Here is a 16695-nt window from a genome sequence, read left to right as displayed (position 1 = left end):
TGCAATTGCACGAGAAAACAGAGTGATGGCCTCTACTAAAAAGATGAGGATCCCATCAGCTTTCTACAGGCTAGGCCTACTATATTTATTTCTGAACTTTCCTAATATTAAGCACATTGCTTATATTTACAACAGGAGTGTAGCCTATCTGGCTGGCATGAAAATATACCACGGGAAAAGTGTTCTCCATTCGCTATTTAAGTGCATAGATGACATGTATTTTTCCCGCTGCCCCTGTTTCGATACAGGTGCTTGATAATGGTCCACTCTACATCAAAACAAATTTCACACATACAGTACCAGTCAAATTTGGACACACCTACTCATTCAAGTTTTTTGTTTTTTTTCACTATTTTCTACATTGTAGAATAATAGTGAAGACATAAACTATGAAATAACAAATATGGAATCATGTACTAACCAAAAAAGTGTTAAACAAATCAAAATATATTTTATATTTGAGATTCTTCAAAGTAGTCACCCTGTCACGTTCTGACCATAGTTCTTTTGTATTTTTTTTGTTTTAGTATGGTCAGGGCGTGAGTTGGGGTGGTCAGTCTGTGTGTGTTTTTCTATGTTGGGGTTTTTGTGTTCGGCCTAGTATGATTCTCAATCAGAGGCAGCTGTCAATCGTTGTCCCTGAATGAGAATCATACTTAGGTAGTCTGGGTTTCACTTTTGGTTTGTGGGTGTTTGTTTCCGTGTCAGTGTTTGTTCGCCACACGGTACTGTTTTGTTCGTTCACTTCGTTTATTGTTTTGTTCCAATGTTCTGTGTTGTTTATTAAAAAGACATGAACACTTACCACGCTGCGCTTTGGTCCGATCCTTCTTCCACCACAGACGATCGTTACACACCCTTTGCCTTGATGACAGCTTTGCACATTGTTGGCATTCTCTCAACCAGTTTCATGAGGTCACCTGGAATGCATTTCAATTAACATGTGTGTTTTGTTCAAGTTAATTTGTTGAATGTATTTCCTTCTTAATGCATTGAGACTATCAGTTGTGTTGTGACAAGGTAGGGGTGTTATACAGAAGATAGCCCTATTTGGTAAAATACCAAGTCCATACTATGGTAAGAGCAGCTCAAATAAGCAAAGAGAAATGACAGTCCATCATTATTTTAAGACATGAAGGTCAGTAAATCGGGAACATTTCAAGAACTTTGAAAGTTTCTTCAAGTGTAGTCGCAAAAACCATCAAGCACTATGATCAAAGTGGCTCTCATGAGGACCGCCACAGGAAAGAAGGATCTAGAGTTACCTCTAGATACAGGGTAAATTCATTAGAGTTACCAGCCTCAGAAATTGCAGCCCAAATAAATGCTTCAGAGTTCAAATAACATACACATCTCAACATCACCTGTTCAGAGGAGACTGCATGAATCAGGCCTTCATGGTCGAATTGCTGCAAAGAAACACTACTAAAAGACACCAATAAGAAGAAGAGACTTGCTTGGGCCAAGAAACACGAGCAATGGACATTAGACCAGTGTAAATCTGTCCTTTGGTCTGATGAGTCCAAATTTGAGAATTTTGGTTCCAACCGCCGTGTCTTTGTGAGACGCAGAGTAAGTGAACGGATGATCTCCGCATGTGTGGTTCCCACCGTGTAGAATGAAGGAGGAGGTGTGATGGTGTGGGGGTGCTTTGCTGGTGACACTGTCTGTGATTTATTTAGAATTCAAGGCACACTTAACCAGTATGGCTACCACAGTATTCTGCAGCGATATGCCATCCCATCTGGTTTGCGCTTAGTGGGACTATCATTTATTTTTCAACAGGATATTGACCCAAAACACACCTCCAGGGTGGGTAAGGGCTATTTGACCAAGAAGGAGAGTGATGGAGTGCTTCATCAGATGACCTGGCCTCCACAATCATCCGACTTCAACCCAATTGGTTGGGGATGAATTGGACTGCAGAGTGAAGGAAAAGCAGCCAACAACTGCTAAGGAAATGTGGGAACTTCTTCAAGATTGTTGGAAAAGCATTCGTCATGAAGCTGGTTGAGAGAATGCCAAGCATGTGGAAAGATGTCATCAAGACAAAGGGTGGCTACTTTGAAGAATCTCAAATATAAAACATATTTTTATTTGTTTAACACTTTTTTGATTACTACATGATTACATATGTGTTATTTCATAGTTTTTATGTCTTCATTATTATTTTACTATGTAAAAATAAAGAAAAACCCTTGAATGAGTAGGTGTGTCCAAACCTTTGACTGGTACTGTACATTTGCAAATATTACCGTCATCTTTGAAACACCAGCGCTGTGTAAATACATCTAAAACTCTTTTGCACCTCTACCTGTCTGCCTCCTGCTGAATCTTTGTCCTTACTTCTGCTAGAAGGTCCCTATTTTTACGCGGCGGAGGTAAGCTACAGATTTTGCGCCAACCTGTTACTTCAAAAGCACTCGATGATCTCGAACTCTGAGTCTCTGCATTTGATCTTCATGTTTATTGTGGTATAGCGTGATATAAGCAGAATTCAATATAAATCCCTTCGCCGATTTCAACTGCCCCCTTAGTCACTTTATCCTGGCGCCCGGTCTGTTCTTCAGAGAATTAGACCCTAATTGTGTTGAGCTGAATCAAGGAAAGTAGCTCAACTATGGTAATATGAAAGCATCTTTGTAATATTGAATAGGGCTAACTGGCTCAGTTAAAAAGGTCAGCCTTTCCAAGACCTCACCTGCGTATCTCTACTGGGTGGGAAAAGAGAAGATTACACACTGTACATAGATTGCCCTGGCTCAGGGTGTGTTGTCTGATCGTTATTTCCTCAAGGCCTCTTGTCTCTCCAAGGGGGAAGGAGGAAGATAATTGCAGGTGCATTGTGCGCTAATAAACCCCGCCCCCCCCCCTCCCAGTAACGCCACAGGTTGCTAAGATTGAATTATAATTACCTACCTAGCGCTCTCCCTCTGCTCTCTCTCTCTCTCCTAACGCTGATTGCAAATCCATGTGTCTTGATTAGAAGTGTTGCTTCTGAATACACGCAGACCAAGAAGAAAGAGGTTAAAGAGAAAGCAAGATAAAGGAGAAAGAGTGAGAGAATGGGAGGTGAAAGAGAGCAGAAGAGGGAGGGTAGAGAGATGAGAAAATAAGATAGATGTGTATGAGTGAAAGAGAGGTTGAAAGTGACCGAGAGAGCATTTACTTCTTAAGGCATTTATGATGATTCATTTTCACATTTTCCATTGATGTTATTGACCTCCAGACTGTCCTGCCATCTGTGGTGTAATAAATACATGTTTTAGTCTTCCTCACAGAAGAACGACTTGGGTCGTTCCATGAAATGAGGGCCTTTTATGACCTGTGTGAAGCTAGCCACAATAAGTAATAGCCACAATAGCGGAATTTGCGTTTCGCCTTCAAAACAGAGGTCTCCATTTAAAACTGATGCAACGGATGCAAATAGTGGAATCATGACATATTTTAGGACTACAAAACCCTGAACAAGGTTGGAATGTTATTTAAATTCAACAAAAGACAGTTAGTTACACACACAAAAAGAAAAAAATCTGTTGAAATCGCACTGTTGATTTAATACACTTCTTGACAAGTATATTAACAAATATTAGCTCTGTTTCTCTTATTGTGGGACTTAACTATGGGAAATCCACTCACTATCCAGCCTTTTGAGCATATTGACATTCATATTGCAATGTACAGCTTTAGCTATGGGTCTTGGGCAATGTGCCCTCTAAGTTGCAAGCAGGCGCGCAGCTCCCCCAGGACTGCCACACAGAAGAAATGTCAGCACGCGCAGAGAAGCACGAGATTGAACATTTCCCCATTAGTGAACACTATCAACATTTCCCTTTATTGTGAAAATTGTGAACGAATAAACTCAATATTAGCCACTTTCACTGCAACATACCGAAACAAATCTAACTATGCAGGAGATTTTGTTGTAGGCAGAGCTGCAGTAGGCCTATATGCAAATAGACCATTGACATATATGGATCTGTGCCATTCATGTTGATCTGTACTGTTTTTACAGCATGAACGGTCGTGAGTAGATGCGCTTGTTTTGAGATCAAAGCGAGAGCTGCATGTAGCGACTTGTGCACATGTGTACATTTGTTCATATCCTTTGCTAGTTAGTCATTAGCCCAGTTATAGATCATACTGTAGGCTGAACGATAGAACAGCTATTTGTTCAAATGTTATGGGATGCATTTTCTCCATAGTTTGTTATGGTAGTCCACTCTGGTAGGCCTACATTGATTAAATAGTCACAGTATTCTACTTGACCACTGTTTAAACTAACTTAAAGCGGGTACAGCCTCAGTAAACGCGCGCCAGAAGTTTCACAGAATTTTCAATCCCTAAGTTTGCTCTTAGCAGACCTGAAATTTGCTCAGTGATGGAAAACATTGGTCTTGATGTATCAACCTACTCGGTGACACCCACAGAACACAACTGTGAAGAGTTTACACAAATACTAGAGTTGTTGCTCTTATTGTGGGACTTCACCTGTTAACTCTTTAACTATTGAATATTAAAAGAATGTCATATTAAATAAAGTGTCCTTTAATATAGACCACATGGAGAATTCAATAAATCAGCATTTTCACATGTCTCAGTTGTGTACTGTGGGTATCACTGAGTAGGCTGATGACCCAAGATCCATAGGTAAGGCTGTATATTGCAATATGAATGTCAATACGCACAGTAGGTTGACTGACAGTCACATTAGCTCACCAAAGTCCTGCAATAAGAGTCTACGATACTGACAACTCTTCACAGTTGCGTTCTTTGGGTGTCACTGAGTAGGGTGATACTCCATTTCATGGACCCAAGATCCAAAAGTAAGGATGTACATTGCAATATGAATGTCAATATGAACAATAGGCTGGATAGTGAGGTGATTTCTTACAGTTAAAGTCCCACATTAAGCTACGACACTAATATTTGTGTACACTCTTCATAGTTGAGTAGGCTGATACCCCATTTCATGAAACCTGTCCTCTGTGGACTGCATTCTTGCTTTACCTGCACTAGACCTATGCCCCCCGCCCTTCATCCCCCCCATTATTAAATATAATTGGCCCTATCCCTGCCACCCACAAATGCCTGTTGGTAGTGTAGGCCTTGCCAACCAACCCAGGAGGAGCTCTATGTGTGTGAGTCCTCCGATGGCCCTGGTCTTGTTTATTTGTTTGATTTATAGTCTGACAGACCCACTGAATTGGGTGTGATGGGATGGGACGGAGCTTTGTTTAGCCTACTGTGTTGCCCCTCATCAGTACCCATTCACAGTCACCTGCACAAAGACAGCAGTGTGTGTTGGCACCAAGGCAAGGAAGATTTTTTTCCAGTTTTTTTTTTTTCATTCAACCACTCCTATTGTAATAAGCATAGGCAGTTGAGCTGACATTCAGTGTCGTTCATGGGGATCGTAATATGGCAGCAGATCTGAATTGCGCTGATCTGGTTAGTCTGGTTAGGTAGCTTAAGTGTGTCCCAAATGCCACCCTATTCCCTAAATTGTGCACTACTTTTGACCAGACCCATATGGTCCCTGGTGAAAAGTAGTGTACCCTAAATGGAATAGGCTACCATTTGGGATGCAGATTTGGTCTGAAATGGCTCTATTCTATTTAGAGTGAGTGGCTGTGCCTGAGGGTTACAGTGCACCCCTGTTCTGCTGCATTCAGCGGCACACACACTTTTAGAGCTAGCTACTTTGAGGGACTACACATATGCATACAAAAGCACACACACACACAGGCACACACACACAGGGAAAGAGAGACAGAGCAAGAGTGAGTGACTGACTGGAATTTGTAAGTGACAATCAAAATCCATAGGTGTCTATTACTGGATGAGAGGACTTGTGAAACCCTGTCTGAATCCTATTTGTGTGTGTAATCCTGTTATTAACTCGTCTCCAGCAGGATTTCCTTACGTGGCTTTTCACTATATGCTTGTGGAATCAACTGCTACAGTTTTAAATTCTCGTTTATTTTGGCATTCTAAGATTAGAACTAAACAGAACATTCACAATCAAGCTTCTCTGTAACAGTGGCTGGGCCTGTATTCATAAAGCGTATCAGAGTAGCCCTAGGGGTGCTGATCTAGGATCAGTGTGAAGTTCAGTTTTTCATCTCACAATTACTCTTTTTACAGAGAAACAACAAAATGGGATATTCTGAGTCTATGTCAATGAAAAAATGTTATCAAAAGATCATTTTTGGCGTCTCAAATAAATCTGTAACACATTTAGCTTTTTGTGTTGCGTACCTAGCTAGAGAGGAACGTGTTATGCAAGCGATGTTTCTGTAGCAGATTTTGCAATACAAAATGCCCACCCGATTGATACAAAGCATGGCATAATTCTGCCATGTAGGTCTACTTTTCGGTTAACATTTACATGGTTGAGAAGGTTTTGGGGAAAGCCTTTCTATTTCCCACAAGACCGTTATCATTAGCATCGCTACTGGCTACACAAAGACCGTTATCATTAGCATCGCTACTGGCTACACAACGACAGTTATCATTAGCATCGCTACTGGCTACACAAAGTGATAGGCCTAGTTGATTACATGTGGCATTGATTTTGCAAACACCGTTTATGAATGCTCGGACATGGACTCATCTCCGAGCAGACCATGCGATTAATCAGGGGGTGCCGGATCCTAGATTAGCACTCCTACTCGGAGACTCTTTGTGAATACAGGCCCTGGTCTACTCCAATTGGAGTAATTTCCCCCATCATAAAAGACAGAGAGTTTAGGGATTAATCAACAGTCGATTTGCTACACTGGCAAAATGGTACATAGTCCTAAAGTGTCTTTTTTTTTCTTACATAATTACAATGAGGAGAATGGGTCGATTTCATGGTGGAGGGAAGGGAACACTGGACACTACAAATGACCTAGGGGAATTGTCAGAGAGGGAGGGGAGTGAGAGAAGCCTTTTCATTTTCTTCTTTTACAATTTTACTCCCATCCTTCAGAAGAGGTAGGCTATTGGTTTCTGGGTTAAAAATAGATAGATGTTCTTTCCAATGTAAAGCACTGATACAAAAAAAAAACATCCAGATCCATGTCCTTTTGATAGGTCTATCAGCTGTCTCCTTCAGTCTTGCTGTCTAAGTAAAGGGGACTTGTATTACTCTTAGGCTGGGGTCCTAGACCCCAATTTCAGGCTGCCTAAATGACTGCCTGAGTACATTTCTGCAAGGTGGGCCTGGCTAGTGCTATGACAGCGCTAGTCATCGGTATTTTGAAGATGACTCTATTTCTCAGAAGTTAAGACAACTAATATCACTGTGGTTTCTTACCATGCCTCATGGGTTCCATTTTAAAGCTTATTTTGTCCTCTGACATGACTTGGACACCATTGCTTGGAGGGATGGTGGATGTGTTGTGAAAGAGAACGGTGTAAGTTGGGTGTGTTGGTGTAGTGTGTTGGATGGAATCCTGGATAAACGGTGTCTCGCGTTCTGCTGACCGCCGGGTCAGGAAAGGCGTAAGAGAAGGTACACACACAAACCCTCTTTCTCCCTCTCTCTCTCAAAGCTCAACTTGTATTCTCTGGCTTTAGAGGTGTTTTGGGATACTCCCTCAAGTGCTCAAGTTTTCCATGGCATGATGGGTGAGGCTTGTTATGACAGAGAAACATACACACACATTACCGTTATGTGTTTCCGTTAGACCATACTGACCATATAGTCCATTTAGTGTATCAATGAATGGCGTCTCTGTTTTGTCTTCAACAGGGGCATTCCTGGAAAGAAGTGTGGAAACATCATTGTTAAGGCAGAAGAGATGGGAAACTGCAGGGTGAGTAGTGATAGCAGGGGATATGGATTTTTTGGGGGGGTTCGTATCATTTGATTTACACAACATGCCTACCACTTTGAAGATGCTAAATATTTTCTCTTGTGAAACAAACAAGAAATAAAAAACTTGTGTGCATAACTATTCACCCCCCCTCAAGTCAATACTTTGTAGAGCACCTTTTGCAGCAATTACAGCTGCAAGTCTCTTGGGGTATGTCTCTGTAAGCTTGGCACATCTAGCCACTGGGATTTTTGCCCATTCTTCAAGGCAAAACTGTTCTAGCTCCTTAGGTAGCCCTTTAGCACTTAGGTAGCACTATAGCCCTTAAACAATACAAAAACGACCGTGAAGCTTATTGTTTTGTCGGCGTCATTCTAATAAAAAGGAATATGTACGCACACCATGTACGCTTTGGTCCACTTCCTTTGACGGCCGTGACAGTTGGATTGAGGTCTGGACTTTGACTAGGCCATTCCAAGGCATTTAAATGTTTCCCCTTAAACCATTCGAATGTTGCTTGAGCAGTATGCTTACGGTCATTGTCCTGCTGGAAGGTGAACCTCCGTCCCAGTCTCAAATCTTTGGAAGACTGAAACAGGTTTCTCCTCAAGAATTTCCCTGTATTTAGTGCAATTCATCATTCCTTCAATTCTGACCAGTTTCCCAGTCCCTGCCGATGAAAAACATCCCCACAGCATGATGCTGCCACCACCATGCTTCACTGTGGGAATGGTATTCTCGGGGTGATGAGAGGTGTTGGGTTTGTGCCAGAAATAGCGTTTTCCTTGATAGCCAAAAAGCTACATTTTTGTCTCATCTGTCCAGAGTACCTTCTTCCATATGTTTGGGGAGTCTCCCACATACCTTTTTGTTTGCTGATTTTTTTTTTCTTTAAGCAATGGCTTTTTTTCTGGCTACTCTTCTGTGGAGCTCTGTGGAGTGTACGGCTTAAAGTGGTCCTATGGACAGATACTCCAATCTCAGCTGTGGAGCTTTGCAGCTCCTTCAGGGGTCTCTTTGTTTCCTCTCTGATTAACGCCCTCCTTGCCTGTTGAGGGATTTTTGGTGGGCGGCTCTCCCTTGGCAGGTTTGTTGCGGTGAAATATTCTTTCCATTTTTTAATCATGGATTTAATGGTGCTCCGTGGGATGTTCAAAGTTTCTAATATTTTTTTATAACCCAACCCTGATCTGTACTTCTCCACAACTTTGTCCCTGACCTGTTTGGAGAGCTCCGTGCCGCTTGCTTGGTGGTGCCCCTTGCTTAGTGGTGTTGCAGACTCTGGGGCTTTTCAGAACAGGTGTATATATACTGAGATCATGTGACAGATCATGTGACACTTAGATTGCACGCAGGTGGACTTTATTTAACTAATTATGTGACTTCTGAAGGTAATTGGTTGCACCAGATCTTGTATAGGGGCTTCATAGCAAAGGGGGTGAATACATATGCACGCACCAGTTTACCATATTTCTTTAAACAAGTTACTTTTTCCATTTCACTTCACCAATTTAAACTATTTTGTGTGTGTCCATTACATTAAATCCAAATAAAAATCAATTTAAATTACAGGTTGTAATGCAACAAAATAGGAAAACGCCAAGGGGAATGAGTACTTTTGCAAGGCACTGTACATCATACCCACATAAGGACAACATCAATCAATAAACACGTTGCCATGGCATATACATTAAATTATATTGTTATGGATTTACTATCATAGGATATTACTCTCACCTTGATGCTGAGTAGAGTTGCTCTGAGCTGTGTCCTGCAATGTTACTGTTGACTGATCAGCATTAATGTCTGCATCTACTATCAGAAGTCTCTCACCAGTATCTGCTGTGAATACTGAGCTGTGCTGTCAGTTTCATCAGTCTCAATGTCTCTCTCTGTTACTGTAGGAGTCAGTGATGATGCAGTTCTGTGGGAATAAACTGGACAAGAAAGATTTCTTCGGCAAGTCAGACCCTTTCCTCGTCTTCTACCGCAGCAATGAAGACGGCACGTGAGTATACTTTACCTACCCCTACTTCAGATCCTCTCCTCCATTCAGTTCCATCCATCAGTCCCGCAATCTGAGGGAAATTAGATTCCATTGAATTCCTTTAGGTAAACAACATTGCCTCTCTTTGTTGGTTTGTGTGTGTATTCTCTCTCTCATCAACACAGGTCAGATAAGCAGGTCTACTCGATCAATCAATCAATAAAAATGTATTTGTAATGCCCTTCTTACATCAGCTGATGTCAGAAAGTGCTGTACAGAAACCCAACCTAAAACCCCAAACAGCAAGCAATGCAGGTGTAGAAGCACGGTGGCTAGGAAAAACTCCCTAGAAAGGCCAGAACATAGGAAGAAACCTAGAGAGGAACCAGGCTATGAGGGGTGGCCAGTCCTCTTCTGGCTGTGCCGGGTGGAGATTATAAGAGAACATGGCCAAGATGTTCAAATGTTTATAGATGACCAGCAGGGTCAATAATAATCACAGTGGTTGTCGAGGGTGCAACAGGTCAGCACCTCATGAGTAAATGTCAGTTGGCTTTTCATAGCCGATCATTCAGAGTATCTCTACCACTCCTGCTATCTCTAGAGAGTTGAAAACAGCAGGTCTGGGACAGGTAGCACGTCCGGTGAACAGGCCATGGTTCCATAGCCGCAGGCAGAACAGTTGAAACTGGAGCAGCAGCACGGGCAGCTGGACTGGGGACAGCAAGGAGTCATCAGGCCAGGTAGTCCTGAGGCATGGTCCTAGGGCTCAGGTCCCCCGAGAGAGAGAGAATACTTAAATTCACACAGGACACCGGATAACACAGGAGAAATACTCCAGATATAACAGACTGACCCTAGCCACCCCGACACGTAAACTACTGCAGCATAAATACTGGAGGCTGAGGCTTTATTACACACACACAAACACACACACCTATGTTACAGCTGGCAGAGCAGAGAGGAGATGACCTAGAGGGAGCAGTGGTTGGAGGGAAAGCTCCCTATTGCCCCCCTGACCTCTCTGTACAGGGGTCAATCCTCTCTCGCTCTCACTCTTTCTCTCTCTCTCACTATCGGTTAATGGAAGGTGAAGCTCTCTGAACTCATATTCCACACTGCACTATATTCACTTTAAAACCATTTACTTTTGCAGTGAATGATGATTATACTGAGAATTCCTCAGTTGATGGTAATTGCCCTTAGAACTGAAACAGATCTTTTTTGTGCCAGTCATCCTGATGACATTTAAAAAAAAAAATGTGATCGCTCAATATTTTGGCAAAGTATGGAAAAAGGAATCAATGTCTTAGAGATTTGTATCACTTAAATGAGTGCAATTTATCTTCTTGGGGGGGAAGAAAGATCTGAGGGAGCTGAGAGTCAAAGAGAGACGTTTAAACTTGAGAAGATCGCAGGAAGACAGTTTGTCTCGCTAACTCTAACTTTGCAGAGAGAGAGAGAGAGAGAGAGAGAGAGAGAGAGAGAGAGAGAGAGAGAGAGAGAGAGAGAGAGAGAGAGAGAGAGAGAGAGAGAGAGAGAGAGAGAGAGAGAGAGAGAGAGAGAGAGAGAGAGAGAGAGAGAGAGAGAGAGAGAGAGAGAGAGAGAGAGAGAGAGAGAGAGAGAGAGGAATGTTGTCCAGTGATTGATTGATCCATTGATAAGTGTATGGCTTGTCTTGTCGCTGTGTTTCTCCAGGTTCACAATCTGCCATAAGACAGAGGTGGTGAAGAACACACTTAACCCAGTGTGGCAGGCCTTCAAGATACCTGTCAGAGCACTCTGCAATGGAGACTACGACAGGTCAGTGTGTGTGTGTGTGTCTGTGCGCGTGTGTGTGTGTAGAGTGGCCAGCAAGATTAAACTGGCATTAACTGTTTTGCTGAAGTGTGTGAGGGCCATGGTGATAATCTTTTTTTTAACAATTTGAGTGCTTTGTAAAAATGATTTTGTGACAGGATCTAATCTGCAAGAGGAGAAAATATTTTTTAGATGGATAAATATTTTTTAGATGGATTTTATAAGAATCACCATGCATGCATGGAATTCCTTGGTTACTAAGTTGGTTGTGAACCTATTGTCACGTCCTGACCATAGAAAGCCTTTATTTTCTATGGTAGAGTAGGTCAGGGTGTGACTAGGGGTTTAGTCTAGTTTATATTTTTTATGTTGGGTTCTAGTTAGTTTTTTCTATGTTGGTGTTTTAGTATGATTCCCAATTAGAGGGAGCTGGCTATCATTGTCTCTAATTGGGGATCATACTTAAGTAGCATTTTTTTCCACCTGTGTGTTATTGGATATTGTTTGGAGTTAGTGCACTTTGCACCTCTGTAGTCACGGTTTGTTCCTTTATTGTTTTGTCTTTGCTATAGTTTCACTTCTTTAATAAATTATGTGGAACTCTACATTTGCTGCACCTTGGTCCTACCATTATTACGAACAACGTGACAGAACATCCCATCAACAAAGGACCAAGCAGCGTGCCCAGGAGGAGGAAGTATCCTGGACTTGGGAAGAGATTCTGGATGGGAAGGGATCCTGGACTTGGGAAGAAATCCTGGCAGGACAGGATCGCCTTCCATGGCGGTGAAGGAAGGACAGCAACAACGACAGAGTTCGCGGCCACGACGCAAGCCCAAGAAGCAGCCTCAAAATATTTTATTTGGGGGGGGGGGGGGGGGGGGGGGGGGGGGGCACATGGAGTGTTCGGCGGAGCCGAGGAGTGAACCAGAGACTGTCAGTGAGTTGAGGGAGAATGTGGAGGAGAGAGAAATGAGAGAGTTATTGAAATGGTGGAGGATGCACGACATTTGCCCTAAGGAGCGTGTTATCGATTTAAAGCCACCTGAGTCAGCTCTCCGTACTCGTCCTGAGAAGTGTGTTAAAGTTCCGGTACAAGTGATGCCGGCTATACGCACCAGGTCTCCAGTACGCCTTCTCAGCCCAGTACGTCCTGTGCCAACTCCCCGTACTCGTTCTGAGAAGTGTGTTAAAGTTCCGGTACAAGTGATGCCGGCTATACGCACCACGTCTCCAGTACGCCTTTTCAGCCCAGTACTTCCTCTGCCAACTCCCCGTAACTTGTCCTGAGAAGTGTGTTAAAGTTCCGGTACAATTGATGCCGGCTATACGCACCAGGTCTCCAGTACGCCTTCTCAGCCCAGTACTTCCTGTGCCAACTCCCCATAACTCGTCCTGAGAAGTGTGTTAAAGTTCCGGTACAATTGATGCCGGCTATACGCACCAGGTCTCCAGTACGCCTTCTCAGCCCAGTACTTCCTGTGCCAACTCCTCGTACTCACCGTGTGAAGAGTGTCATCGTTCCGGTACAATGTGTGCCGGTTCTATGCACCAGGTCTCCAGTACGTCTCAACAGCCCGGTACGTCCTGTGCCTGCTCCTCGCACTCTCCCTCAAGTGCGTCTTCCCAGTCAGGTACGTCCTGTGCCTGCTCCTCGCACTTTCCCTGAAGTGCGTGTCCCCAGTCCGGTGCCACCTGTACCGGCCCCACGCATCAGGCCTCCAGTGCGCCTCCCAAGTCCAGTACGTCCTGTGCCAGCTCCTCTCGCTCGCCCTGAGGTGCGTGTCACCAGCCCGCTACCATCAGTGCTGGCCCCATGCACCACGCTGGCCCCACGCACCAGGCGACGGTTCCCAGTCCAGAGCTTCCGGCGACGGTTCCCGGTCCGGAGCTTCCCGGCGACGGTTCCCGGTCCGGAGCTTCCCGGCGACGGTTCCCGGTCCGGAGCTTCCCGGCGACGGTTCCCGGTCCGGAGCTTCCCGGCGACGGTTCCCGGTCCGGAGCTTCCCGGCGACGGTTCCCGGTCCGGAGCTTCCCGGCGACGGTTCCCGGTCCGGAATTTCCAGCTCCATGGCCGGAGCCTTCCCCTGCGCCGATGCCGAGTCTGAGCATGGCGTCCAGTTCAGCTCCAAGGCCAGAGTCTGGCGGGAGCCTTCCCCTGCACCGATGTCCAATCCAAACACAGCGTCTAGTCCAGCTCCATGGCAGGAGCCCTCTGCGCCGATGCCCAGTCCAGACACGGGGTCCAGTCCCGCTCCATGGCACAAGTTTTCTTCTGCACCTAGGTCCAGTCCAGGGACACAGTGTTCAGCCTGGGTCCACGGCTGGATCTGCAGGATGAGCGGGTTCTTCGTCCCGCACCAGAGCCGCCCCCAATGCTGGTGGATCTGCGGGATGAGCGGGTTCTTCGTCCCGCACCAGAGCCGCCACCGATGCTGGCGGGATGAGTGGGTACTTCGCCCCGCACCAGAGCTGCCACCGACACTAGACACCACCCCCGCTAACCCTCCCTTTTTGTTTCAGGTTTTGCGGTCGGAGTCCGCACCTTTGGGGGGGGGTGTACTGTCACGTCCTGTCCATAGAAAGCCTTTATTTTCTATGGTAGAGTAGGTCAAGGCGTGACTAGGGGTTTAGTCTAGTTTATATTTTCTATGTGGGGTTCTAGTTTGTTTTTTCTATGTTGGTGTTTTAGTATGATTCCCAATTAGAGGCAGCTGGCTATCGTTGTCTCTAATTGGGGATCATACTTGGGTAGCATTTTTTTCCACCTGTGTGTTATGGGATATTGTTTGGAGTTAGTGCACTTTGCACCTCTGTAGTCACGGTTTGTTCGTTTATTGTTTTGTCTTTGCTATGGTTTCACTTCTTTAATAAATTATGTGGAACTCTATATTCGCTGCGCCTTGGTCCGACCATTATTACGAACAACGTGACACCTATTAAATGCATATGGAAGCTATTATAATGAACTCCAAAGGAGAAATTAATGCTTGGTCTGCTTATGAATAGCCTTCCTCTCTGCAATCATCTTTCTCCCTCAGTGGAGCAGTCTATTCACATGCCTGACTGACAGACAGGTGTCATGCCCTCACTCAAATGTAATGGCCCTTAAATCCAGGGTGTAAGAAGCGCTGCAATAGTCTTTCACACACAAGTTTGAAATTCCCAGTGTGCGTGTGTGCGTAATGTAAAGGACAATGTGTGTGTTTCACTCCGCAATCCCATCTCAGGGATTGTGTTTGTATTCATCTCCAGTTGTCAGCGGGCTTGTTTGCCAGTGATAAGGCACAAAGCCCCAGATGGATGGCCTGAGCTAGTCAGGCTGCATTGATTGGAGCAGAGCTGGGCCCTGGCTCTGTCTGAGTTGTTAGGAGGTTAGTTAGAGAGAGCTCATTGTTATCAGTGTGTGGGGAGCCAAGGAAGCACGCGAATGAACGCTTACACACACACACACACACACACACACACATACATATACATTGATTTACGCACACACACACACACACACACACACACAGCGAGAGTGCGAGTCTCTGGGGGTCTGGGATGAGAGATAAGAGAGAGGCAAGACGAGAGCCACGCGAGAACGCTAACAATGGAGAGCTGTGTGTCCCCCTGCTGATAGTACCACCGCTGATGGGCCCTTGTTAGAGACGCACACTCTCACGCACGCACACATACACACTTTCTCACGCCACCATGGGGACTACAGAAGGAGCAGCAAACCCACTGTCTGTCCTGTCAACTCATCACTCCTGTCGTGTCCTCAGAGCATCTTTAGGTTGTGCTTCAATAGAGTAATTGTTTTCCAATGAGGGAGTTAATAAAGTCCACTGCTGTTTGTATGAGGGGTCATCCCCCGTGCTGTCCTCCTCTACAGTAGATTTGGGTCACAGTGCAGGACTCCCTCCCTCAGGACCCAGGGGAGGTGTTCTGGTAGATTACTGTATGGCTGGATGGCTTTATCTCCTAAGCCTTGTATCTAGTCAGCTTAGATGGATGGTGATGGGCTCATCCTTCAATCCATTTAGTAGGAGGCTGAGCAGGGTGTGTGTGTGTGTGTGTGTGTGTGTGTGTGTGTGTGTGTGTGTGTGTGTGTGTGTGTGTGTGTGTGTGTGTGTGTGTGTGTGTGTGTGTGTGTGTGTGTGTGTGTGTGTGTGTGTGTGCTCTAACAATGCCGGAGTGTGCCTCCTCTTATCATCATACCCCCTTACGAACCCCTTCAGGAAACTCATTAACCTGTGACTTCTCACCCGGTGGTAATCTATAACTAATGATTACCTTTTCATCTAAGCGTCTGTTCATTATTTTATTTTTTCTCATCTGAGAAGAGAGGTGAAATTGAGACAGGTGAAATTGGTGCTGGGTGGAAATACGCATAGCCACAGTCAACTACTTATGTCTTGGCCCTGGTGAAGGAAAATGGCCACTAGTCAGGGGAAAACGATTCTTCAGTTTGAGGGGATTGGATGATGGTGGAAGAGCACTGCTTTTCTCTCTAGCATTCGCTATTTTGAACACTAATATAGACATGATATAGATGACTATAAACGATCCTCCTTCAGAATAGTATGCATTTGAACTTCAAACTTGTTTGGTGGGAATGTACAATGCCATGATCATAGATTCTGCTGATAATTGTCCTGTTAAACTGAATAAATCTGTGTCTAATATATATATATATATTTCACCCTACTAGAACGATCAAGATAGAATGCTACGACTGGGAAAGAGATGGAAGGTAATTTAATTTGAGTCTTAATTGAAAAGCACCTTCATTAGCATGATGTAATCCACTGTGTTATCTAAATTAGGATACTTTAACTAATCCTAATCTATATTTCTAGAAGGTAAGGAAGCTGAAGGGGATGCTGATTCATTCAACACACATTGACACGTTGTTGTTGAAGTGGGGGAATTGGATTGGCCCATAAGTATAGAGGCAGGGCCAAGGGCGGGGCAGCAGTAGAAGAAACACCAACTTGATATGAGTGTCAACATTTCATATTATGGGTTTAGTGGGCAAGGGTATTGCACTGGGGTATTACATTACGGTATGCTCTCACTCCCTCTGTCTCGTTGCCTCTTTATACCTGTCAGCGT

The 16695-nt window shown here is 44.4% G+C and overlaps 1 protein-coding gene across 1 annotated transcript in view; it reads left to right on the top strand.

Moving 5' to 3' along the window:
* LOC129865281 (copine-8-like) overlaps positions 1 to 16695 on the top strand; it is a 134989-nt gene that overhangs the window by 85890 nt on the left and 32404 nt on the right. The window contains exons 7-10 of the mRNA XM_055937927.1: positions 7742 to 7805; positions 9710 to 9813; positions 11491 to 11595; positions 16292 to 16333. Of these exons, the coding sequence (XP_055793902.1) occupies positions 7742 to 7805; positions 9710 to 9813; positions 11491 to 11595; positions 16292 to 16333 (315 nt within the window). The remainder of the gene's footprint in view (positions 1 to 7741; positions 7806 to 9709; positions 9814 to 11490; positions 11596 to 16291; positions 16334 to 16695) is intronic.

Source organism: Salvelinus fontinalis, chromosome 11 (assembly GCF_029448725.1).
Source record: "Salvelinus fontinalis isolate EN_2023a chromosome 11, ASM2944872v1, whole genome shotgun sequence".
NCBI lineage: Eukaryota > Metazoa > Chordata > Actinopteri > Salmoniformes > Salmonidae > Salvelinus > Salvelinus fontinalis.
The sequence above is the reverse complement of the archived record's forward strand: the minus strand, read 5'-3'. Positions and strand labels throughout refer to the sequence as shown.